Source organism: Rhamphochromis longiceps, linkage group LG12, assembly GCF_057381845.1.
Source record: "Rhamphochromis longiceps isolate RC_006_pf linkage group LG12, R_longiceps_female_GT1.1, whole genome shotgun sequence".
In the NCBI taxonomy this organism is placed as follows: domain Eukaryota; kingdom Metazoa; phylum Chordata; class Actinopteri; order Cichliformes; family Cichlidae; genus Rhamphochromis; species Rhamphochromis longiceps.
The window spans coordinates 29,880,718-29,907,468 of record NC_140568.1 but is presented as its reverse complement, the minus strand read 5'-3'; the positions used below and the strand labels follow the sequence as shown (position 1 = coordinate 29,907,468).

Below are 26,751 nucleotides of genomic sequence, written 5' to 3'. Positions count from 1 at the left end.
GTGTGTGCAGTGTGCACGGACAGGTGTGTGTGTGTGTATCATAGTTACCCTTTGTTTCTCGGGATCTACATATCGAATACCAAAGTAGTCTTTCTCAAGCAGGTTGTAGTGATTGCACACATGGTCCAACAGGAACTGGCCTCTGGTGTCTCTCTGCAAAGAAATAAAGCGCATCGGTTTAGGACACGTGACCCGTCTTTTGAGTTATGCTGATAAAAACCATAAACCTCTGAGCTCAGTCTGATAGATGCTGCATGACTGCATTGTGCCCACAATGAACCCTCATGGGTAATACTCCTCTGATGCTCTCATAATTTCATCACGGTGAAACATGTTAATGGAAAGAAATATGTCAGCACCCTTTTGGTCCCTTGCTGCTGACATATCTGTTATGATGGTGTTCTGGACACGGCCTCCTAATGTGCCAATAAATACAGTCTATTTGCAGGACCTAACACTGTGTAATCAATAAGCACCCTGCATTTAATGCCAGCTGCTTAGTCAGTATCTACTCATTCAGATGCTCAGTATGATTTTCCTGCTGAGTGTACTGACCTGCCTACGTCTTAGCATTCTCTATAACTTTGGATATATCTAAAGTCTAAAGATTTGCTTTTTGTCTGCCTATTTTATAGACAGTGTTTTTGTTGTTATTATATTGTACTTGCCCAAACCGTCTAGATTACACCACACCTGACACCAAATGTCAGCTGGGACAGTTGGATGAGCAGTTTTAAAAAAAATTATGCTTTTTAGCTCATTTAAGGAAATACATATCAAAACAAGTACACATTTAATTTTTACCTTTAACCTCTTGACTAAAGCTAATATTATGTGCATCAAAGATCCCAGCTCTGAGTGTGTGTGTGTGTGTGTGTGTGTGTGTGTGTGTGTGTGTGTGTGTGTGTGTGTGTGTGTGTGTGTGTGTGTGTGTGTCCTATAACTGCTCTATAACCTGCTGAAGGAGGTGGATTCTGTGCTTGGTTTAGCAGAACTGATTGATTCACTCAGATATCATGTCTTTGCCCTTGAGACTGGAATTTACTCATCACCCGGGAAGCATCAGCGTCATCACATACAGTCAGACCCACAGCTGACCAAATCTCATCAATAAAACTGCCTGTCAGCACATCGCCTAATCAGGAAACTTTAGTTGGGAATTTGGATTTTTATAGCACTTCCTAATATAACTTTCAGTCTAATTTGTGTCTTACTTCCTTTAACATTCCTAGTTATGCACTACCTAGAATTATTTTTATTACCAGGTGAATTTAATTATGCTGGAATTTTAGGTGAAAAACGTTGAAATTCCATTTAATTCTAAATGAATTAGACTCTTAGTTAAGGGACATATTATACAGTCTTATTGAATATAGCAAAAAAATTGCACAAAAGCAAAAATGCATTAACATATTTCACGTGATTGCACAGATGGATGTGCTAAGGACGGCTACATTTTGTGCACTGAGTAAGCAGCACACTCACACATTAAAAAGCACGACTGTGTGTCAGTTACTTCTAAAATTTATTCAGCTGCACTAACAAAGTCCCGCTCCCTCTGGCTTGACCAGGTCTCGCTTGAAAAATAGTTTTTAATCTCGATGAGGCTTTTATCTGGATAAATAAAGGATGATAAAAATAAAGTTCATCTGGATTGAGAATGATCTGTTTCAAAGGTTATAAGAGCATCCTATATCCTTATGGTGCTCTTTTCTGTCCAGTGGCTGCTTCATCAGCAGTGGTCAGTATGAACAGCACCTCATCAGCAGCCAAGGTAAGGTCGTTAGCTTTGCTCTTTATTTCTATTTTCAGAGATTTGCAAGTGAAATGCAGTGTAGTGGCTGACATCAGCTGACTTTGTTAAATGGCTTTAACAGAAGCACATTTTCAGCACATTTGCACGGCTGATTGTTTGTCAGACTAACGGCCCTGAGCCTCAGATGTCCCATATATTTGACCGGATTTTAATCTTTAAGAAAGCAGAGCTTTCTTTTTTTTGCACTATTTAGGAAATTTTTCCTGCTCTGATTTTCCTCATTATTCTTTTTCCCACATTGTTGGAGCTACAGTACAAAGTCTGCAAAGAAAAGTAGCATGGACCATTTTCCATCTGGTTGCTCCATCAGCTCTCAACTATTTCATCAGTTTCGGTGCAGTAATGTAGCTGCTTGGAGTTTCTAATTGCTTTGTGCACTAATGTTACAAATAAATATCTTTTCTTTTTTTTTACTGAAATCTAAGGTTGTGCCTTTAATCTTTTCCTGATCTAATGTAAATCTTAAAGGCAATTGTGTGTCTTTTTTTTTTATATTATATGTGTTTTCTGCTTGTAGGTAGACAAAAAAACCCCCAAAAAAACCCAAAACCATTTCTCAATTAAAAATTAATTTCTTTCCAGGCACAAAGCCCATGCAAATATTTTGTACTAATACTATATGCCTAGAAGTTACACAGCATCTACAGCCTTTATTTTAAGTACATCAAAGCATCATTATCATCACTGCAGCATGCCACAAACTGTGAAATCAGTTCATTTGCTGGCGTTGCATTCACTTATCCTCAGTTTTACACAAATATTAATTCCTGTTCATATGTTGAATTCTGTAAATACTGTAATGTTTTTGCCAAGACAACCTTTTAAATACATTTCTTAGTGAGTCATGCTGCATGTCTCAGTAAACAACTCAGCAAACACACTGTTATATGTACTACTAGACTCAAGGTGTTGACAGAACAGCCTCTGAAAATAAGATGTTTGCTGTAAATGTCACAGCAGCCACTCAAAAACCAACAGTTATATGTGTCCAGGACACCGTGGCTGTATTTGTTACGCACCAAATAAAGCAAAGCAAACATTAAACACAGCCTTAGTCAATTCACAAAGATACACTGTTGTAACAGCCAGAATTTCCAGGTCAGTGCAACCAACAGTAAAGGAGAATCAGCTAGATTGTTTATCAGTGCTGGGAGTACCAAATTACTGCTATTTAAGAAAAAGAGGTTCAAAAATATAAATCGTCTGTGTCTTAACATTAAGACGACTGTGTTAATGTCTGATACCTGCACAGGTATCTGCAGGTGGTTTGAAACATGAGCTGCCTCTGAAGTAGCCTTATTTTGGTCAGTGTACTTTTGCATTAGCCAGAGAATACATGTAAAGATGAGCTCAACCTATTAATATTCAACCTGTTCAGTGGTCCTAAACAGCTTCAGGCAGAGGAGTTAACTGTTACCTCAATGGTAACAGTTAATGCATACATGATTAAAATACACAAATGACTCTAAAACCAGGTACACAACTACAAACATAATTATTAGCTAATGCTATGCCTAAAACAGTTTGCTAAAAGCACAGGATGTATTTTAACTTCTTAAAGTCCATGCTTCTTAGCTAATAGTGTTATTTATGAGTTGAAATTACAAACTAAATATAGTGGATAAACAGCTTTGTTACCTGAAATGATAAATAAAACCTTTAAATTATTTTACTAAACATGTGATTAGCAGAGAAACTGCTAATGAACCAGGCGAAATTGTAAAGTATGGTTAAACTGCTAAAGGTAAGATTAAAAAAGAAAGACTTAAACACAATAATGAATGAAGTAATTGCTATAGCTATTAGCCAAAACTGTATTAAAAATCTTCAACAGCAGTCTTAGGTGGATTTCCCCTGTGGCCTGTGTTATATCACCACAACATCAATTGGCTGTCAGTAATCCTGTTTGCTGCATGTCCCTACTGGCTGGTCCAGGTTTACCAGTATATCACCAGTAACATTAGTCAAATGTGTCCAAGCTGCGATTCTCAGTGTGTCCATGTTCACCTGTGGGTTGTATGTAAATAACCTAGAAAAAAATCACTCTCTGTCTCTTTAAGCTGCACTTCTCCATCAGCATCCATGCATTTTGATGTGTATCTGTCTACATCTCTTTAGGATTTTTTTGGCTGATCCCTGACAACAGTGTTACTAAGATGTTAAATCTGAAGAGAGAGATCCATGGAGGGAGGAGAAAAATAGACGAAACGGAATAAAAACAGCCACGCTGTGAGCTGATTCCAGCCAGATCATCAAACGACACCTTTTCTCCGTCTAGTTCTCGGGCAGACGCTCGTGGAGCAAAGAGTGTTGGACTGACGCCAAGCGAGAATAAAGAGAAACAAACCAGACAGAGTGAAACAGGGCCAAACATACTGAGAGGCTGAGAGCAGCTAACATAGAGCTAAAAGAACGAGTGAATAAAAAAGAGAGACTGACTGGTGAAGCAGAGAGGAAGAGAGATGTAAAGAGTCTATGTCATGTCCAACAAGGCCTGAATACATATTTTATATATCCAAAGGCTGGGCATTAAAGATTAACCCAGTCATCCTGTCTCTACATGATCTCACCTAATGATGGCAAAGTGCTCTTCTCTCAGCCCCGCTCAAAGACAGAGATGCATACACACTCTGCAAATAGAACCTCAGTGTGGAGCGAAGTCAGTTTAGCACAAGCAAAGTGCACGTTGACATGTGTGCTCGAGTGTGTGTGTCCATCCACTACCATGGTTAACCTCCTTACAGCCAGTCCAGTCCAAATTCTGGCCAAATAAACAAAACAAAACAAAAAAAACCATTAAGACACAGATGTTTTATTGTGTCTGTCTATTATTCATTTACAAAGCTAATTACATTTTGGGAAATGAACTTGGAACACATGGATTAATGCCCAATTGAAAAGTTGTGTGGAAACACGTAGTTTTCAGGGTTTTCCCCCAAATCTTCTATTTTAATTTGAGTATTTGAGTACTGTAGTTTTCGAATGTTTGAATGATTTTGCCTAGTCAGCATGAACATTTTTAAGTGTCTACACAAGGAACAAGTAGCAGCAATGTGGAGACCAACAACTAAAGAAAGTTAATGACACTCATCCATCCTCGCCTTTTTGTGACAAGAGGCGAAATAAGCAATGGCGGCATAAAATGCGTGGGTCCAGACTCAAACTTTACTCATCCTCAAAGTACTTGAAGAAACTACCAATGAGAGGGCAGGATGACAACCAGAGCCTGGAACGTCTGATCAGCCATCAGTGGCAAAGTGATGCAAATTTTCTAGGTAACCTTCTGATGTGTTTACCACCCTGTCATATCGCAATCATCTGCATTTTTATTGTCGTATATTAATTGTTGTCTCTGGCCATCACGTTGCTGATGTCATCACGCATCATTCTGCAATATTCCAGGTTCAGGTTGCCTAGGGAACCTTCTAATGTACCTGTCAACCTGTCATATGCCAATTAATGGCATCATTCAGCTGCATTTCCTCACCTCAAAGTTGAGAAAATGTTAACTCAGGATCACCCACTTTGTGTTGCCAGCTGTCAGTTTGCCTGTCATCGATTGAACATCATTGACTATTACTGATGAGTTGCTTCCTGTTAGGACGTAACTCACCAACAGACCACATTATATGCAGTAAGTAACTGAATTATGTACATTAAGTGAATTAAAATAAAATAAACAATCGTGAAATTTTTAAAACTGAAAATCTGAAAGTGTACATTGTGCGAGTGGGTGTTAAAGTGTCTGGTGCTGTAGTGAAGCCGAGAAGAATCAGGCTGGGATGTGTTAAGGGATGTGCTGATAGTTGCTTCCTGTGTAAACGCGACTCACCAACAGCCTTGGTGGACTCTGTCCTTGAGAAATCACCAGAAACAGTCATTGGAGGTCTTTCACTCCAGTAATTGTCTCACTTTTAAGCCTCTGTGTGGCCACAGCTGCAGCCTGACTTACACGTTTAGATTTTATCACCATCTGTCCCTAAATTGTTAAAATTACTATGAAAGGTAAGGACGGGGAGATGCCATTTTCACAGATGCACAGAACAAATTGGATTTCAGACATGGGGGCGGACGAGATTCTGATTCTCCTCAGGAGAAATAGCCTGCTCTACCCCTTAATCAGGGCTTCAGTAATGCAAGTTTAGTCCAGCTTTTTATTGACTTGACTTTTAGAAGTCTATACCTCACTTCCTCTCTGTGTAATTACGCTGGATAAGGTTCTTTGCATTGTCATAGCAGCATGTGATGAGGATCTCTAGCAGTCCAGGGACTGACTCTTTAAGCAGCGTTTAAACAACTTTTTGAACATTTTGTGAACTTTGTGGGGGGTTTCAAGTACAACGTGCCAGAAAAATGGTTTGCCCTCTTTACCTCCACGCCAACCAGTTTAAAAGCCAAGTAACTGCCATTCAAACAAATGATACATTAATTTGTGGCTTTTCTCTCTTTGTTGTCATTGCTGCTGCTCTTCAGGGAAATTGAAATTTAAGTCACAAGTGGACCAATTCCTCCTAATTTGCCAATTAGGATGTGTGCGAGTAGGCTTTTGTGCATGTGTCCTATTATTCACAGTGCCAATATTTCTAAAGCCAGTTTGTGTTTACCACCCAACACCCCCCCCCCCCCCCCCCCCCCCCCCTCCCCCCCAGCTAATGAATGGATCAATCCAGAGGCTTGATGAGGATACTGCAGAGACAAATCAATGTGTGGGACATGGGATGTGGGGAAAGGAACACACGCAACTAGGAGATAAAAACAGAGTTTAAACTCTCCTCGTTATTTTGCAACACGACACTTTGCCTTTTTCGTCCCTTCCCCACTGTGTGACTGAACTGAATATATGGCATGTTCAGCATTGATTTGTTGCTTTTTTTAATTGAATACACAATGTTAACACTCAAAGACTATTTCATGGTACTCCATACATCATTACCTTTCCACCAAATGACTAATTTGATTTGCAGAGATCTATTCAATTTTTTATTCTTCATGGCTACTTTGACCATTTTGATTGTAGACCGCCAGAAGATAGACGGAGATAGTCGGCAGAGTCTAAAACAGATTTTTGAAGTAAGCTCCATAGACAGCGTGAAAATGCATAAGTTATCCACTGGGGAAATGCAGTTTCTATAATTGGAAGAAAGCAGCAGAGGATCAAACACTTCCTGTCTGGAGCTGGGTTATGCAACATCCACTTTATAAGTAGAGAAATCTTTGGTCTGACCTCAGCATCATTATCTCTCTAGCCTCCTATCATCACACCATTTACCCATAAATCTCTGATTAGGAGACCTATGCTGTCTTTGTTTTGCTTTTTTTTACTGAAAGGCGGCACAGAAAGATGCAGTGTAAAGAGAAAAGGCAGCATGCCGTGTGTCAGAATGAAACTCACACAGCTTCAGTATTGATCTCAAACGCTGCATTAGAGAGGGTGCTGATTTCACCTCTTCAACCAGTGACCCACAACAGTGATGGACTCTTGCCTGGAGCTACAGACCAGCTTTTCTTTTAAGCTCATTGTGCACTCATAGTCAGACGTTTACAGATGCTCATCATGGATGTCACAGTAATTTTGGGCTCACAGGTTTTGATCTATTTTGGATTGTTTTTGTAATCCACACAGGGTCACAAGTATACATGGAAAACTAAAAAATGAGGGACTTGCAAAAATCTATATAGTTTTGATGTGATGATTACAATATTATGTTTTTCCCTGACTGCCAAACCTCTGTACAACACTTTTCAAAGACACATGAGGAGCGCTTCCCCTGGTTCATGCTGGTTACTATGATTGCAAAAGAAGCATTAAACTACTGTGAACTAAATAATTAAACTGAGCTCACACTGCAGTGACAAGGGTGTTTAAGTTTTTCATTACAAAACTGCATGAATTAGCACATCTTGTAGACAAAGTGTATAAGCAGAATTCAGCTGAGGTGGTGCAGCGACGTTATTGGACGGGCCTGAACACAGATGCCGTTTTCCTGCGATATAATGTTAATGTGCCTCCTCTCAAAATCATTATTTTTAAATATATTTACACTTGTACAATTTGGAGCAGTGCTCATGATGACTGTGACCTTGCCTCAGTGTGACAGGAGGGAAACATAATTACCCTATGATCACCTACAGTGCCGTGCTCCAGAGATTCCCATGAACACATTGTACATGAGCTCAAAAGCATGCACAAATTACCCTACGTGATCTTAAACATGTTAGATGCACACCTCGAGCTCACGGCTGGGGGCGCGGTCTGTTACGCTTTGTGATAAGAATAAAAAAAAGATCACTATATGGAGCAAGAGCAGCTCCTTGTGTAATGGATTGTCATCAGATTGCGGGAGAAAAGAGGTGTGACGATAATGGCATGACTGGAGATGCAACACTGCTGGTATGAATACAAAGGAAGCACCGAAGCAGCTGTCTTATCTCTGCACCGCAGAATGTTTACATTTGTGCCAAACGATCGAGAAATCCACGAGAACAGAAAAGAGGAGCCGCGTGTGAAAACCTGTGAGTTATTGTAAACTGACTGTTTGCTCATTTGCATGTTTGAAGCACAAATTAGTCCATCATACGTATCCTCCTCTGTTTATGGTACAATACGTAAGGGTGTGCATTTCCTCCAGGGAAAAGAGCTGATACACCATGTTTGCACATTCACACGATGAGGCCATTGATGCCGTCACAAAAAACACACAGACTGTTTTGTTCTCTATGTCTCTGTTTTTCTTTTTTCTATTTATAGTCCTTTTCTAAATTCAGAAACAGTTGAAACGATGCTTTTTAAGATGTTTCGGAAATGCAGAAGTCTGTCGTCTGCTTCTGTCAGCCTTTGCATATTCAGAGAAATGTGGCAGAAAGCTCATTCTGTTACCAACAAACCATGAAAACACAAGCACAAATGTCGGTTGTTGGGTTTATGTACACAGCCTCACTGAAAGAAGCATTAATAATAACATGATTATCTTCATGCAATCGAATAAATTGAATGTAGCTGCTTGAAAGTTCTTTCTGTGAACTTGCTTTAAAAGGACAATATTGACAACAGAAACGGAGACAGGAGCAACCATCAATCTAAATCCTAACTCTCAGTTTGAGAGTATGGTCAGCATCTTTAACCACATCTGCCAGATGTTTTTAAAAGTGAGGGGGGAATCTATTAAGACAGAGCTTCAATAAACCAGATGTGATTGCAGCAGAAGATAAGAACACTGTCCTTTTCCTTATGCATGCTTTTTGTATTGCATATCTCCTATACATAGATACGTTTTTAAAAAGATGAAGAAAAAGAAAGATAACTCTCTGTGTTACAAAGTAATTACTCCCTATCATTAAATCCCAAATTAACCGTGATTAATCAAATTTTTTGGAAACCGGAGCTCAATTTCATGAGCCACACCCAGGCCTGATGACTGAAATAAGAGTTACATGGACAGGTTATTATGTAGCATTTAGGGGTTGTTGTTTTTTTCTTTGCTCTACTGGAGCACTCAAAGTGCTTTAAACATCATGCTTCATTCACACATTCACACCAGCACTTTGTTTTCTACACCTAAGAGCTTTCTGTCTAACTTTAACACACATTCATACACCAACATATGCATCAGAGAACAACTTGGAATTCGGTATCTTGCCCAAGGATACTTAGGGATGCAGACTGGAGCAACCACTTCAAATTAGTGAATGACCTGCTCTGCCTGTTGAGCTACGGTCATCTATTAACTACAGCCAGTAGAAACCATCTTCAAAAGAGAAGTAGGCTAAAAGATCTCAAATAGCAACACATTATGCCACAATCTACTACTCAAAAACTCAAAACAGATGAGAAACAAAGTTATGCACATCTATCAGTCTGGAAACAGTTACACAGCCATTTAAAGGCTTTGGGACTGCAGAGCATCATCAAAACGGTCACAGCACTGTATCTTTTTCACACCACTATATAGGAAGAACCACAAAATGATGTCTCGGATTAGATATTGGAAATTTTGTCTCTGTGTCAAAATTCTAACTCCTCTACACATTCACCACTGGATCTGTATGTAGGAGTGCAAACGTCTGACCGTGAATGGTCATTAACCTGCTATCTCTTTTGCACAAACTCACGGGCGATTGAGCTCACGTGAGAGGAGTGCAAGTCATGTCATGTGTCTTGCCTCCAGCACACATTATTCATTAACCACCATTGAAACCACAGAGTATTTCCAGTAGTGAGAGCACGTCTGAAGGGGACCATGTCCTGCTGTGAGAAAGTCTAATGACCAATATTGTCTGGAGTTCATGTGTGGTAATAAAAACAACTGTTGCATTAAAATGTTTAAGTGTGTTTGCAGTGGTTTTCACTCCCAGTGTGGTGACAGCCAACGAGACCACGACACTGAACATCAGCCTGCTTTGTGTGACCTACTTTTTCCACTCCTACTTATTTTTTGTCTCTTTTTCCATTTTAAAATCCCAATTTTTCCACCTTTTGTGAATTCTTTTCTGTTTATATACCGCCGCGTGTTCCGGTTTACCCTGCCCCGTCTTCCTTTTCCTAAATCCGCTCGCTCTGCCAGTCTCATTTCAAGTCTGTTTCATGTTTTAATCTTCTTAATCTTTTTTTTTCCACAGCCACGCCACCTCATTTCCTTTCCCGTTCCTTCCAACACCCTGTTGATTTTTCGATGCCATTTTCACGGCTCGTGTTTCCACCCAACCATGTCATCCTATATTTTTTCTTGTTTATCATCTCATTTTTGTTTCCTATCCACCCCGTTCTTTTGATGTGTCCCTCCCTCTCTATCCCCTGCTGTCTCATCTCTTACTGCTGTCTTTCAGCTGCAAAAAGAAAAAAAAGATTATTTCTCTTCACTCATCTTCGGGAAAGCATCAAAGAGGCACTGGCAGGAAGGATAAGAATAGAAAACTGATGCTATTTATAAGCTTCTTCAAAGAATGCCTATTAGCCAAAACAAGAGCACTGCCTCAGCTTTATTTGAACACATACAGACAGATGTCTACAGACACCTCTCCTTGACCAGCTGGAATGGAAACACAGTGAAAAACAATGCCATAGCTGATATGCTCCTTTAAATAGACTGTGTTGGGGACGTATTGATGACCTATACTATAATAGAAACAACGCATTTATTACAAACTTCAAAAAGTTCCCTGTAATCATGCTTTTGCACTGCCATATCAGTCTTTCTCTTATCTGTAGCAAATTAATGTCCATAATTGCAGAACTTTGGCTCGGTGGCAACTTTTAAATCTTTCATGGTCCCTCCAAATGCACACACACATCCACGTTTGCACACACCCGCATGGTGTAGCGCTGACAGCTGACTGATGTTGGCCTCATGAAGCACAGTGATCTCCCTTAATTATACATGATCTGTCACAGAGGAGAGGGACGGAGAGAAAGAAGAGAGTGGAGGAGATGGGGGGGGGGGGGGGGGGGGGCGAGGAGACAGAAAGAAGATATTGATGAGAGGCAGGCAAAAATAGAAAGTGAGAAAAGGTGGTCGGAGCGGTAAATGCGAAGCTGAAAATGGAGCAGAGGATAAGTGGGGTGAAAGAGGGAGCGGGAGTTGGAGGAGCGGAAAGTTAAGATGCCAGGGGAGATGATAGAGAGAAAGAGGAGAAGGACAGAAGAGAGGATGGGAGGAAAACGAGTGAAAGGAAATCAGAGGACGCCACCGTGTATTGATCTTGACGTCTCCCCTTCGGCTGGTTGGACTTAACATTGCCACTGAACATGAGAGCAGCAGGTTGGACTCATTCACCTCCAACCTCCAGGATGTAGGCTGCAGGCACATGCCACATATCCCCACTCGCTCTCTGCCTGCCTTATACACTGCTGTCAATATGTTCTCCTAAACATGATTACACTCTTCTGGAGGCTGTCACTGTCCTGTATGACAATATTTTCCCAGTCATAGACCATAGGCTAAGAGAGAGAAATCCAGTCGTTCTTCCTGATACACACACAACCGCATCCCAATCCATATTACTATAACTAGAACAGAAGTGCTCGTCGTATATACCTCTCAATATTGCTGAGTCAGATTTATATGTATTATAAAAAGTCTTTCTCAGAAGCAAGTCTCCTCACTCAGCAGCAATCTTAAAATGTCTCCTAAATGGCCACTTATCTGGGAACTTATTATCATTCTGGTCATTAAAACTGGATCAAATCTGATGAAAAAACAAACAAAAAGTTGAAAGGTTTAAAGACTACGAGGCAAAACTGTATCGTTTTATATTTCATATTTCTGTATAGTTTTCATATTTATATCCTGTTCATAGCCTGTACATACTTATAGTTATAGCATATTCATAACATACCTTCATACCGCGTACATTGTAACATACCCATAATAGACCCATATTTTGTACCCTCATACTTATAACAGACCCATTTCTGTAATATATCTATATATTTATATTATGGCTAAAGAACTTTCTGGATGGATGCAAAATGCATTTCGTAGCCTTGTACTTGTGACATGACAATGACAATAAAGTTGAATTCTATTCTATTCTAAACATGGTTTTAAAAAGCTTTTGTCCCCTTTAATTTGTCTTTCCAACTTCATATTTGCTGTTGCAGGTTCTCCCAACAGTTAGATTTCAGGTTTCTTTGAATGCCACACAGTACACAATTTGTTTTAGGCTGTAAATGAGCCTTTTTAACAAATTTGTGCACTACAGTGAAGAAAATTGAAAAAATGACAGTGATGTTATGTGTCCTGTGTTCCTCGTAATCATATAACAGTCATACACAAAAAACGAAGTGTTTCCCCTGATTCAACAGCCTGCAGAAACACCTTTGGCAGCAACGGTGTGTCTCAGTGTCTTTATCAGTCTCTCGCGTTGTTGTGGAGGATTTTTGGCCCACTTTTCATTACAACTTTGCTGCAGTTCATTGAGCTTTGTGGGCTTTCATTTATGCACAGCTTTCTTAACATCCCACCACTCAATCAGCTTGATGTCTGCACTTTGACCGGGCCATTGCAACACTTTGATTCATTTCTTTTTCAGACTTTCTGTTGTAGATTTGCTGCTGTGCTCGGGATCATTGCCCTGTTGTATGACCCAGTTTCTGCCAAGCTCCAGCTGCCCAACAAATGGACTTGGTATACATAGAAAGTCATGGTCGACTCAGAGCCTGCAAGGTGCCCGGTCCTGTGGCACAAAATAAGCCTAAAATGTTGTCCCGTTGTGCTCGGTATGAGGTGTTTATACTTGATTTGTTGTGTTTGATGTTCTCCAAATGTGGCTCTTAAAAAAGTCACGCCTTTTCAGTCCATTTTTAATTGTGCATCATGAACTTTGACATTTATCATGCTGAGGCCTGTGAACTCTAAAATGTAGCTCTTGGTTTTTTTTTTAATTATTTATCTGAGCATTGTAAGGTCAGACGTTGGGGTGAAATTTCTGGGGCGATCATGGCATGGTCTTAACACCAAACTGAATGATCCAGACCAGCAAACTGCCAAAAATTGTGCTCCATAGAGATGTTTACACTTGCATGAGTATACCTGGCTGCTACGAGCCTTTTTAATTCCAATGGAAATAAAAATTGTGAACTTTTTCCCCCACTGGACAGAGTCCAGTGAAAACTTTCTTTTTCACATGTTTGTAAATGACTAGAGCTTTAAATTAACCTATTGTTTTACTAGGTTGGTATACTTTCAGGTTTTGTCCAGCCCTGATTATGTCAACACAGTTGAAACCCAGTTTAATTTTTAATCATTTGCTCTTTGCTGTTTGTGAAATGCAAAAACAAAAATAAAAGTCACCTTACCATATCCACTAATGTTTACATTTAACTGATGATTTCTCAAACAGTTTCTGGCATTCAGCATTTAGAAACCAGGGCAACAAATAAATATACATTTAAAATAAAAGAACAATTCAAAGCAATGGAGAGAGAGAGGTGAAGAAGAGAGTGCAGGCAAGGTGGAGTGAGTAGAAAGTGACAGGGGTGATTTGTGACAGAAGGATAGTAGCACAAGTGAAAGGGAAGGATCGCAAGATGGTTGTGAGATCTGCTGTGATGTATGATGTGGAGACAATAGCACTAACAAAAAACAAAAATGAGGAGGCAGAGCAGAAGGACAGCTCAGATGGAGTGTTTTGAGACAAAGTTAGAGAGGAAAGGCTCTAACAGAAGAGTATGCAAGGGATAACAGGAGGCAGATGATGTGCTGTGGTGACCCCTAAAGAGAGCAGCCAAAATATAAATGATGAATTCATACCTAACCCCATATTTTTATCAACTAATAACAATGACAAAAAAGCATCAGGGTGATCTATAGTCAGGTAAAGGTCAGCATAACAGCAGCAACAAACACATTTTCCCTACATAAATCTGATTTAATCAATTTAAGCTCAGCACAAGCTCTTGGAGTTAAAGTCTGATATTTTCATTAACGGACACAAAGATGTGACGGAAAAACAAACGCTTTATTCTGTTGGCGCATTTTTTCAAATAAATTAATCGTTCAGACTATTTTTATTGTCGACCTGAAAAACCATCTCCCAAATCAGTCAGTAACCAGCAACAGCTTCACAACTGCGAGGCCAAAGTGAAAATCCTCGGGCTCTGTAGAGACTAAGGAAGCCACAAACGAGATGGTGCACCTGGATGACACACTGATCAGCCGTGTCTGACGAATTATAGTCTGACACCAGCTTTCTTAAGCAGTCAGTTTGCTTTCTCTTTATACTGCCAATTAACCTCCAACATACTTCAGTAATAAACAGCACCATACACAATCATGAGCAACTCCAGCTTCAAACTGCCTCAGTGTTTGGTAGCGCTTCATGCTCTTGACTGGATAAAAATTGGTTCTTATTTATAGAACTGAGTCCTAATTGGCTCCTACAAGCTTTCCAACAACAGAAATACAATGCGAGTGTTATCTGTATCACCGGGGAAGAATGAGATTGAAAACTTCTAGCAAATATTGACACTTTTTTCTTCTACTTGATTAAAACTTCAAACAACAGCCTTATAAAAATCAGTCAGTATCGCCTCTTATTTATCTTAGTTATCGAGCCTCTTTTTGGAGATTCTAAAGTGCAATTCCACCAAACGTGATGAGCAGAAATCGTATATTTGTTACATTTAAAGCAGACAGTAAATGCACCACATGTAAGGAGACCTCCAGAGTGCAAGAGGTTAAATTTAAGACCATTTATTCATAACTTTCACTGTAAAGAAAATAAACTTATCATCCCTTATCGCGTCCTTTATATTAAGCCTGTTTTATATCATTCATGTTTACTACCTACACTCACCGGTCACTCTATTAGTCGCACTTTGCTTTTAGTGTGTTGGACCTCCTTTTGCCTTCAGACCTGTCTTAATTAGCAGCAGGCAGCAACAAACAGCAGCAGCAGTTGTTTTTCAGCTGCACATCCATGATGAGAATCAGAGAAAGTGGCTACACTGTGATCATGAAGTAGCAGTAACACTCAGGTAGGCAGTACCATTTAAATTATGCTTAATTGATGATAATATCCCCCACACCAATACATCGACAACAACCTGAACCTTTGATACAAAGCAGGATGCTGTTTATGGTCAATTCTGACTCTACCATCCAAATGTCACTGCATAATCTGAGACTCATCCAATCATGCAACCTTTTTCTAATCTTCTATTGTCCAATTTTGGTGAGCCTCAATTTTCTTATTCTGACAGGAGCGGCACCCAGTGTGGTCTTCTGCAGCTTTAGCCCACCTGCTTCAAGGTTTGAGATGTTGTGTGTTCAGAAATGGTCTTCTGCATACAAATGGTTATTTGAGTTACTTTTGCCTTCCTGTCGGCTCAAAGCTGCCTCATCATTCTCCTCTGACATCAACAAGGTATAGGATAGGTGTACCTAGCAAAGTGCAAAACGACTGCAAAGTTACTTGAATTGTTCAAGTCACTTGAACATCCCTTTGTTTTCTGCACTGCGCTGGATATTGCCTTACAAGTAATTATACTGGGTGGGGTGTTTCGAGACTTTAAAGTCTTCAGGATTATCTATGCAGTGCCAAATACTGTGTCCCCAAAGGGAGCAGCTAATGCACCAGTGTCTTTAATCCAGAGTCAACTGAACTGATGCCTTAGAGAAAAGTTAAAGGAATCAAGGGCATCCCAGACTGACATTACACTCTATTCAGTCGTGGTTTGTGCTCAGAAGTACATTTTAGGAACTATTCAAACACACAGTTCTTTCAATTTTCCTATTTTCATTATATGTTTGTCATTTTATTCTGACCTACATATGCAGGACAATTGGGAAAAGCTGACAAAATAAGAAATGCAAAGAGGAAAAAAAAAGAGCAGATAAAGTAAGAGATGGAGGTCTCCTAGCAGCGGTAAGAGGAGACGCGCTGTTGTTGAGAAGCAGAAGTGTAGCATGAGGAGCACAGGAAACATCATGAAATATGTAGGAAGGAGCAGCTCAGCACCGGAACACAAAGCCATTAAAGAAAGCCCTGGAAAATGCAGTCAGCTAGAAATATAAACGTCCATTTCCGTATCGTTCATAAATACTCTCGCGCATGGATAAAAGCACACACACGCTTTCACATCTCCTGGAAAAAAAAAAAGTAAAAGCTTTAATACTCATGTACACAGTTTAACACATTCTTCTGCTCTCAGAGACGCAAGCACGAAACTGTACATGCATTATCAGCACTAAACACAAAGAAAACAGAGCCAATCTCGTCTCTCCTCTCTCTGCTCTCCTCCTTCTCTTCCACTGGACCTGAAGATGTTTTTTAAATCATTGATTGAGTACATGCAGGAAACCAGCAAGACAGCTAGTCTGACATGCAGCAAGTGCTCTCAGTCTTTCGGGTTAAACAGCAGACCAGCGGACAACTCGCTCCGAAGGCGGTTTAGGGCGAGAAGAGGTGGCGCTCTGAGCTCTGAGCATTCACTTCGCCCTCAGCCCCGTACAACTCAGGCTTGTCAACAAGGTGCTTCAGCTGTGTGGAGGATTTGGTGCAGTGCTGAAGATGTAAGTGAAAAAAACCATAGCACAGTGCAATAGAATCCAGTCATATTGTGACTTGGCACTTATTTGCTGTTCAGCATTTCATATATTTTTATGTGTAATAATGCATCATAAACTGGAAGACTGACGGGATTTTATGTTTATCTCTCTGGCAACAGCTGCAGCTCAGGGCTGGAGGGGCTGTGGAGCCTCACAGGATTTAGTTTGTTTGTGAAGACTGGAGGAATCTATACTTTCCTTTGTTCAAGCAGTCTTAAAACGTCCCAGCGTTAGATCTCAGGTGAGGATAGTTAAAGGATTCATTGATTGGATCCAAGGATCGGGTTTTACAAAGCACATTGATTTGGATTTGACAGGATTTCAGTTTTGTTGTGGTTTTAATTTTGTGCTTCGGTTATCAGTCTGCCTGAGCTAATGTCTTCACTTAAAGATGAAATTTTCATTTCAGATTAAAAAAAGATTACTGATCAGACACAGTATCACCACATACTGGACAGTATGGCAGATTTTATTTTATTTTATTTTTACAACACATGCCCTTTCTGACATACACCGGTGGGATTTGTGTCTCTTTTCAGAATCAAACCAACGATATTTTGCTTTTTGGACAAACGTGGGACCAACTACACTAGGAGAGTAGCAAAAAATGTCTTATTCTTTCAAATAAGAGGACTTCTGACAAACACATGACACATAGCAGAGCAAAGGATGCTTTTGGAAAGACTTATGCCACACCTTTATGTGACATTAAAGATATTAAAGCACAGAGTTGATCTTTTCCTGTTAATATTATTCACAAGCCCATCTTTAAAGTAATGAAAATTATTTTTTTCTTGGTATATATGTGGGTACATTTATTTTAACAGAAATAAAAAAAAACTGAAAGTAAGTTGCAGATCTTTTCAGCAGCTCATGTTAGGTCAAACTGCAAAAAGCAATTGAAAGTGATAGTTATAGACTCGGTTTCTCCACAATGGAGATAGCTCAGCATAAATACCTGCATCACGAACTCAGTGCTTTACAGTGACTATCTTCACTGTCTGATAAAGACACTTGCTGCTGCTGCTGGTAGAGGGTATGTATTATCATCTCTGTGGCAAACAGAAATGAGACCACACAAGTAAAGCACATCAGTGTTTCCGTCTCTCTCCCACTCAGCCAGCCACAGCCTCTCATAATTGCAATCAATAACTCAAACAGTTTCCGTCCATGTTATCACTACTATCATCATCACCACCACGCCCATGGCGCTCCATCGTTTTATCTTCTATAAATCAAAGTTCATGAGACTTCACTCTATGGCAGTCACATCTAGCCACGGTGACCACAACGCAAATGCATGGATCGCTACTGGGCTTGCTGTTTTCTCTCCACTGCCTGAATCGTCTGAGCAAGGCAGCAACCTTTCCAGTAATTTACAGCAGAAGGGAAATTAAGGAGAAAGCTCTTATTAAACGACGAGTCATAATAATAATAATAATAATAATAATAATAATCATCATCATCATCATCATCATAATAATAATCATAATAATCATAATAATAATAAGCGTGAGGTTGTTGCAGCCCCCTAGTTTTAATTCTCCATGCCTGCGTAAAATTGATCCACTGCGTCCACGTGACATTCGCAATTATCAAAGACTACGAGATGGACTGGTAGATGAGACGCGCAGGGCTTTAATCTACCTGAATGCTGCAGGAGATCTCGGAGTCGTCCAGTAACCGGATCGTACAGAGTATCTCCTGGTCCAAGGAGCGGAGGCTGGGGCTGCGAAACCGGAGCATTTTCATCCTTCTGTCGGTTCTGTTTCAGCCCCTCATGTCGGAGGTTCCACAGACAAGACCAGACGCGCGCAGAGGCTCACGCACACGGATGACTCACGCACACGCACGCGTCCGCGTATACATTGCCGTTCAGTCGGGTCTTGTCACCCCTTGAGACGCCCTTGGAGATGAATAGGTGGATGGGGTGGTGGATGGTTAGATGGATGGATAAGAGAGCGGATGGATGCAGCAGAGAAGGATGGGAGGAGAGCTTTCATCCGTCTCCAGCCTGCCCACTGATGGATCTACAGGACGGAGGATGGTTTTCCCTCTACTCCTCCTCCTCCTCTCTCTCTCTCCCTCTGGCTTAACCCCACTTCACAAGTGTCTTGTGACCCTTCTCATTGCTCCTCATTGCAATTACGTCCAAATGACACGGGAGACCTGGCGAGTGTAGATTGCCCTGCCCTGTGGATACCCTTTGATTATAACTATTTACCAATTATAACAAGTATTATTTCAGAGGTTGCTGATGCTGCAAAAACGGCATCTTTACCTTCCATATGTATTTAAATGTTTGCGTTAGCGATAAATAATAAAACTCATATAATATATATGCATTGTTACTGATATTTCCTCATTGTAACGACACTCAAACTGAGATTAAATAATTAATTTAATCGGTAATGACGTCAGAGTCAATTTCGTTGTAACGCAACACCGCGGTCCCTTTAATTGTTAACGTAAGCGACGTGCTTAGTGCGTCATCACGTCCCTTAGCAAAACAGCCAGAGGCCATGGTCAAATCGTTCGTTCACGGGATGTTATCGCCTCTTTCCTGCGCCGGAGTCACGTTTAGCAGGCAGGTCTCACATTTTTGTTACTGTTTGTTTCAGCTTTTCAGGAAGGCTTGATTTTTTTTTTCGTGACGTAAAACCGAGGCTAGTTTTTCTTTAACGAACAGCAACTGTAAACGTGCTAAAGTCTGCCAGTAAAGATTGAATTGAATTTTAGTGGGAAGCTGCACTTCAGCTGGACTTCCGCGTTTAAGAACTGATCGCTTTTTATAGCTACGGAAGCTCCACCCGTTCATTATAACGGCGGCATCGGTTACAGTTTAAACGTCCAGTTAACTGGACAGAGCAAAAAAAAAAAAAAAAACAACCCAGCAGATTAGTCCTTAAGGAAACTATCATCAGCTGTAGAAAACATTTATGCATGCACTCATCGGCCACTTTATGAGGTATCACGTTGGACCACCTTTCACCTTAATTCTTCATGGCATGGCATGAATTCAACAAAGTGCTGGAAACATTCCTCAGATGTTTTTGCTCCACACTGACATGATAGCATCAGGTGCAGATCCCAAAGATGCTCTACTGGATTCAGATCTGGCGACTGTGAACTTATTGTCATGTTTAGGAAACCAGTGTGAGATGATTTGAGCTTTGTGGCTTGGCATCCTACTGGAAGCACCCATCAGATGATAGCAACACTGTCGTTATAAAGGGTTTAAATGATGGTCAATTCAGTTTCAAGGGGTCCAAAGTGTGCCAAAAAACCATTCCCCACACCATTACACCACCAGCAACAGCCTGTACTGCTGTTACAACGCAGGACTTGTTGTGAGCTTTGTAGTATGCATCAGAAGATGGTTAAACTGTGGTTATAAAGGGATGGACCAATGATTCCAGAAAACAGTCATTGGGATGGACGTGGTCACCAACAGTTCTCTGGTAGACTGTGGTGTTTACTTGAAGCTCAGTTGGTACCAAGGGGCCCAAAGTGTGCCAGTGAAATATCCCCCACACCATTTCCACTCCATCTCTAGCTAAAGCTCTGATATAAGACAGGATAGATCAAGAATTTCATGTTGTTTACACCCAGATTTCTGACTGTGTACCATCCCAAAGAACTGATGCTCATGAGATATTTTCTCTTTTTTAGACCAGTCTCTGTAAACCTTTGAGATGCCTGTGTGAGAAAATCCCAGCAGATCAGCAGTTTCTGAAAAACTCAGACCAGCCCACGTGATACCAACTAGCATGCCACATTCAAAATCATTCAAATCACCTTCATCTCCCTTTGTGATGCTCCGTTTGAACTTCGGCAGGTTGACCACATCTGATGTACTTAGTTGCTGCTGTGTTATTGGCTAATTAGATATTTGTGTAAACAAGCAGTTGAACACGTGTGCCTAATAAAATGGCCAGTTAGTTCTCACGATTGTCATTATTAATTTGACTTAAGTAAAATGTTCAGTGGGTGCTTTTCACTTCTAATGATGTATTTTTACAATAATTTATTAATATTGATTTAAACTTTAAAGCTCTAAAATCTTACAATCAGATATATTTATTTCCTTTTTCTTGTTTAATCCTTTTCAGGAAAAGCCTGCTTTAAATATAGTGCATGAAGAACCACAACCAGGATGATCTACATCATAATGGGAGTCTCGGGTTGTGGAAAGTATGTACACAGTATGTTCATGTATTTCATGCATAAGTTTTGTGAAACAAAAGTAAATGAGCTGTTTCTGTACCATTATAACCATCAGTATATAACGATACCCTGTTTAATAGAGATTATATTGACAGACAATGGCAATTTTATTTATATTACACGATTTATTACATGTAAACTCAATGTGGTTAACACACAAAATAAAGACATAAAAACAATGTCTTAAGACAGTGAAAACAGCACAAAAAAGAAGTAGAAAATTCTCACAGCTAAAAGAGAAGGTCCAAAAAAAGTGAATATTTTCAAAATTAGTTAATAATAATATCATATTTTTATGATATTAAAGGATGCTGACAGTTGTTTTATTGCAACATTTCTCAAATGTTGCTAAACCAGTTTTGTCCTTGATACTCTTTATTTATTTATTTTAAATATAGAAGCACCTTTGGGATCTTCCTATCTGAAAAGGTAAGTAGCCTCAACTCTAACCAACAACCTCCCCACACACACACACACACACACACACACACACACACACACACACACACACACACACACACACACACACACACACACACACACACACACACCTCCCTCTTGGTTCCTTGTGTGCCTAATACTCTTCTGTCCATGTGTGTTTACCCATCAGCTGGGTTGGCCCCTGTACGAAGGGGATGACTTCCACCCACGGGAGAACATCGAGAAGATGTCTCGCGGTGAAGCGCTTACAGATCAGGTCAGCCCAGGTGTGTGTGTGTGTGTCTGAGTGTGAGTGTGCATTCTGTCTGCTTCACTTACATGTCAATCATTTATGGCGTTCAGTCTCTCTTCTGTCAGGACTAAATAACTCTGTTTGACTTACAGAAATGCACAAAATCCACAAGTAGCCGGAGGGAGCTTCAGTCGTGCAGACAGTGAAAGCAGCAGGGAGCGATGCTGAACTTTTCATAACAACCGTCAGTCCTGAAATTCAGTTCAGTCATTTATTATCTGTTTGTTCAGGGCTCATCTCCTCCCCATCCATGCTGACTTTTTAAATAAAGGGAGCCCTCCAAACAATTGTCTGGCTTCCTGCCAAAGTTGAGTATACAGGCTTACAGGCAGAGGAGCCCCCGCCAGCATTTGGCAGCAGTTCACCGGTAGCGGTGTTTGGTGGCAGATGATAACCTCCCGCTCAGAGGTCTGCTTTGAACAGCGAGGAGAATTACCCAGGGACGTGCTCCGTCCAACCCTTTGGCATATTTTAAAAATTGTCAACAGTTGGCAGTTTGAGAATAAATGATGTGCGAGGAGTGGAGCAGAAATGTAAATACAGGATTACTGTCAGGCTCTGGCAAAATGTGTCTTTCATGCTACTATTAGAGTTGGCAGGTTGAGGTTGGCGTGACCAAACAGGACATGAGCGCGCTCAGAAACCTGCATGCAAGGGAGTGAGTCAGATCTGTGCAGCCTCTGTGTTCCTGAGGAGCTTGCATAGGTTGAACCACATGTTTGATTGTCAAAAGTGAGAGAAGTACCTTCTCTGGGTTTAATCTGCTGAAAACTGTTACCCAGAAGTTATTGTAATAGTCATTAAATCACATCTTCATTGACGGATACCAAAGTATTCTAACTTGTAAATGAGAGTACAGGGAAGGTCATCAAATGTCTTTTTGAAGGAAACAGACAAGATTTCAAGTCTTTTCCAGCATAATTCAAAGATTCTCAGTGGGCTTTAAAGGTGGACCCTGTGGTGTCCAGTCACAGAGTTAAAAAGATGTCTGACGCTTCCATAGTCACTTTCATAATTTGAGCCCGATGAATCCTGTTATTGTCATCTTGGAATATGCCCCTGCCAATAGGGATAAAAATATTAATTAATGGAAAAACCTGATCGTTAAGTAGGCTCAGGTAGTCAGCTGACCTCATTTTTGGGCACATAATGTTGCTGAACCTTAGACCTGACCAGCTGTAGCAACCCCACTTCATAACAGGCTCGTGTGGTAGGGAGTGGGGTTAATGACTGCAGCACTTCATCCTCTTCTCTTCTTACCCTTTACCGTTTTCTTTCCACTCATTACAGAGTAGATCTGGACTCCTCAGACCACATGACCTTTTTGTTTTGCCTCCAGGAATATCAGAGCTCTTTTTTCCCCAATTAGCGTCACTGATATGTGGTTTTCTTAAGGCCACGAGTATTTTACAATTTGCTTGATACAAGTCAATAATTTGACCCTTTTTTTCCACAATGTCTTTCAAAATGTTTCTTTAACAAATGAGGAGCTGCTCATGTCGTTAGTTTGTGTTAAATCATTTGTTGCCAGCCGAAACACGTTATTCACCGCAGTAATTACCCAGCGGAAGGCTCTTAGTTATTTGTGTAGTTAAATCCATGTGGTGACTTTTCTTTTAGCCATATATATATATATACACACCAGCTGGAAAACTATTTAAAGGAGTTAAATACACAATCTTAAACTAAGCTGTGCACAACAAAAATCAGTTTTTGTGTTTAGTGTTTGCATTTCTTTGTCTCTGCAGGACAGATTGCCGTGGCTTCTCAAACTACACGAAGTCATTCAGAGGTGAGCGCTAACCAATCTCTACAAATACATAAGTTCTATCATTTCAAAGGACACAACATTGGCTTTTTTTTAAACCATCAGCCTTTTAAAGGTTGATGTGGGGGGTGTTGTCATCACATCAAAGGTTACAAAAAGGAGGGCGAGGCGGCAGGATTTTGACCTCGACCTCACAGTCAAGGTCAGAGGTCAAGTTTTCTAAAAATCTTGTGACTGAGGGAGTAAAACTGATGGCCGCCAGTGTTTTGTGGCAATTTACCCTAATATCTGCTGTAAGCCAACTGCACACACACACGTTTCATGAAAACAGGTATTTTTTATGACATAAAGGAGAAGATGATGGGTTTAGAGGTAGAGCTGAAGAGCAGAGGAGCGAGGTGAGAATGTGCAGGCATGAAATTGTCAAGAGAGAAAAAATGTCAACGATGGTCGTGAAACTTGAGATGAAAACCAGAGAGCCAGGAAAAACAGTTTGGGGAGTAAAGACAGATTAAGTGAGGAAAAGAGGTGAGGGAGAAGCAAAAAGTGTGTCGTCTTTTTCTAAAAACGTCAGCGGCAACATCAAAGAGTCCTTCTGCTTAACTCTTCCACACTCAGATGCACTTATTTTTCTCCATCCGCTCGTCCTTGCGTCAATCTTTTTCTCTTTAGTTGTTGAGACTAAAGTTTACTTTAAGCTTATTTTTTTCAGTCTGAACTTCAGTAGTTATTCATTCCTGCCCTCAGCAACTTTGTACATATGTTCATGTCTTCCTGTCACAGAGAGAGGAGTTCAGGCTCTGATGCTCTCCTGGTGTGCTCTGCACTGAAGCACCAGTACAGACGGATCCTCCTCCATGGCTCCAAAGCCCTCACTTCCCCTTCGGAGACAGACCAAGAAATCTTCCCTCCGGCTTCTCCTGATGTCTTTTTTCTTTTCCTTCGTGGTGACTATGAATTCATTTACCAGAGGATGGTGGCCCGGAGGGGTCACTATATGAAAGCCGACATGCTGCGTTCCCAGTTTGATACTTTAGAGGCTCCATCTGATGAGGAGAATGTGTTGACACTGGACATCCAGAGGGGCATCGATGATATGGCTGTGGAGGTTGAAAGGCACTTAATCGACCACAGGTCAGGGCTACCAGCGTAGCCTTGACCACCACAACAGACCACATGGGATCCTTAGCAGCTGTAACATTGATATTCCAGCAAATATTCAGGATCCTGCAGGATTACATTTGAATGACTTTGGTGATTCCCTGTGTGGCTCTCCACAGCAACCAGGAAGTCACAGTTTCCACTTATTTGAAAACATCCAGCATCTACTCGATGGACTGGCACACGAGCTTGACAGTGGACATCAGATGTTTGCTTTTTTTCCCTCTTTCCCTTGAATATCTTGAAAACAGTTGAGCAGTAGATGAATCCACATGTTCGATTATTATATTGTCACAGATGCACTTCCTGATGTTCCCCTCCTAGTTACCCAGGCTTGGACAAAGACTGGAAAGTTGTGACTCCACGAGGCTGGTGTGGTGTCTCCTTCTGGGGTCCCTGTGGGCATCTTTAGCATGTAAGGTGAATAAGTTAAATACAACATGGAGCCCATTTTTATATAAACTTAAATCTATATAATTTTACAGAAATATAACATCTCTGTAAATTTTGTAATAGATTTAAAGGCCTCGGGAGTAATAAAAAGTATGATTAATGCCTTTATTAGGACAAAATTAATATTTTTAGATACTTGAAAACTAAATACCTACAAAGCTGTGATAGAAATGATTAACATGTCAACATGACAGACTAAGATGATGAACATCAGTGTAATCACACTGTCATGTGACATTTTAGCACCAGCAGTTTGCCTAAGTAGAACAACACAGAGTGTGTGGCCTTTACTGTTGTTCTAGTCCCTTTTGAATAGCTAATTAATGTCTGGTTTGTAGTGAGGATGAGAAATAAATCACTGTTTCAGTGTTGATGTAAAACCACAGAGTGTGGCAGGCTTGACGAGCTCACTAGTTATTTAGTGAAGAGTGGAATACACAGTATGTGTGATTTTCGAGAGTTCTAGCTGGTTGCAAACATTTAAATATTTAGGTTCCATTCTAATAAATGCATTGTGTGTATGTGTGTAAGCTTTGAAACTGAACCGGTTTGTGCGTATTTAAGGATGGTATCTTTTAAGAATATGCCACGGTGAAGATAAAAGGTTTTTACAGCCTGCTGTGATTTCTGCCTGTGGGGGTGTGTCCTGCCTTAGGTACCGCCCTGCTGTACTGCTAAGACCAGAGTGCTTAATTAAGGCCAGATAGATTTGTGTGGAGTGGAAGATGGTGCTAATTGTTTTTTGTTAAGTGACCAGCTTTTAGGTTTTTCTGTGTTTCTCTTCTTTTCATAGTGATAACATGTGACGAATCTCCTTTAGTTGTTGAATCCTTTAACTAAAAAAAACAAACACACACGTATTTCATTACTAATTTTGCCTTCTTTTTCAATCTGGACATTTTTTGTTACTTCTCCACATACCCTGGACTTCTGGACGTTTCGAGTGTTTGATCATAAATGATGTGATGCTGATCTTTTTAATAGTTGGAATAAACACATGGAAGCTCTTTATTTGTCCTGATGATTGTCCTCAACAAACCCAAAGATAGTCAGGTCACATAAGCATCTTTGTTTGTTTTAGAGCCCTAGAAAACTCTGCACAGTGTCTTCTCTGCTGAGAATGTTTCTTTATCATTTTCAGGATAACAAGTTTCTTCTGAGATTGAAATCTTCACACCGACAAAGTCGAATCATTAAAGAGATTTAACCTGAACACTTCACTGCTCCACTCTGTGAGGTTCAGACCAAACACTCAGACACACTCTCTCACACCTGCACTTGTGGAGCTGTTCTAGTGTTGTGACTCATCTACAAACCTCAACCCGAATATTTTTGGAGCTTCTAATCCAGAAACCCCCCCTCCCGGCTACTCTCATATCTCACACATTCAGCCGCACACACACTTTGCTGGAGATTAACCCCCCCCCCCCAGTCTGGCGGCAACAGACAAACACATGCAGGTTGTCAAGCAGAGCGCATCCATCTGATGACAGAGTACGTGTCCCGTGTGTCAGGTAGCTGTAAGCCCCCAAAAGGCAGGAATGGA

General features: G+C 40.5%; 2 protein-coding genes across 6 annotated transcripts in view; one reads left to right on the top strand and one right to left on the bottom strand.

Annotated features, from left to right (window-relative positions):
* The window catches only part of frmd3 (FERM domain containing 3), a 64,273-nt gene extending 45,376 nt beyond the window's left edge, over positions 1-18,897 (bottom strand). Inside the window, exons 1-2 of the mRNA XM_085425743.1 lie at positions 18,511-18,897; positions 49-153 (exon numbers count right to left, since the gene is read on the bottom strand). Coding sequence (XP_085281869.1) covers positions 49-153; positions 18,511-18,615 — 210 coding nt within the window. The 5' untranslated portion in view covers positions 18,616-18,897. The remainder of the gene's footprint in view (positions 1-48; positions 154-18,510) is intronic.
* Positions 18,898-19,342: 445 nt separating this feature from the next.
* Positions 19,343-26,206, top strand: LOC146657561 (gluconokinase-like). Of its 5 annotated transcripts, none has more exons than XM_085425738.1 (7): positions 19,343-19,450; positions 20,536-20,701; positions 20,976-21,057; positions 21,489-21,519; positions 21,701-21,787; positions 23,572-23,615; positions 24,375-26,206. In XM_085425738.1, exons 3-7 carry the CDS (start codon positions 21,020-21,022, stop codon positions 24,742-24,744), a joined length of 570 nt encoding a protein of 189 aa, XP_085281864.1. In that variant the 5' UTR covers positions 19,343-19,450; positions 20,536-20,701; positions 20,976-21,019; the 3' UTR covers positions 24,745-26,206. The 5 variants fall into 5 exon arrangements, with proteins under 5 accessions (XP_085281864.1, XP_085281865.1, XP_085281866.1 ...); XM_085425739.1 differs by having other exon boundaries at positions 20,536-20,717; XM_085425740.1 differs by having other exon boundaries at positions 19,357-19,454.
* The last annotated feature ends 545 nt before the right edge of the window (positions 26,207-26,751 follow it).

Bases quoted from the DNA above. Each gene is read 5' to 3' on its own strand.
- LOC146657561 (XM_085425738.1), top strand. From the start codon at position 21,020: ATGATCTACATCATAATGGGAGTCTCGGGTTGTGGAAA. The intron at 21,788-23,571 runs GTCAGCCCAGGT...TTGTCTCTGCAG, and splicing joins GTGAAGCGCTTACAGATCAG to GACAGATTGCCGTGGCTTCT. The intron at 23,616-24,374 runs GTGAGCGCTAAC...TTCCTGTCACAG, and splicing joins CTACACGAAGTCATTCAGAG to AGAGAGGAGTTCAGGCTCTG.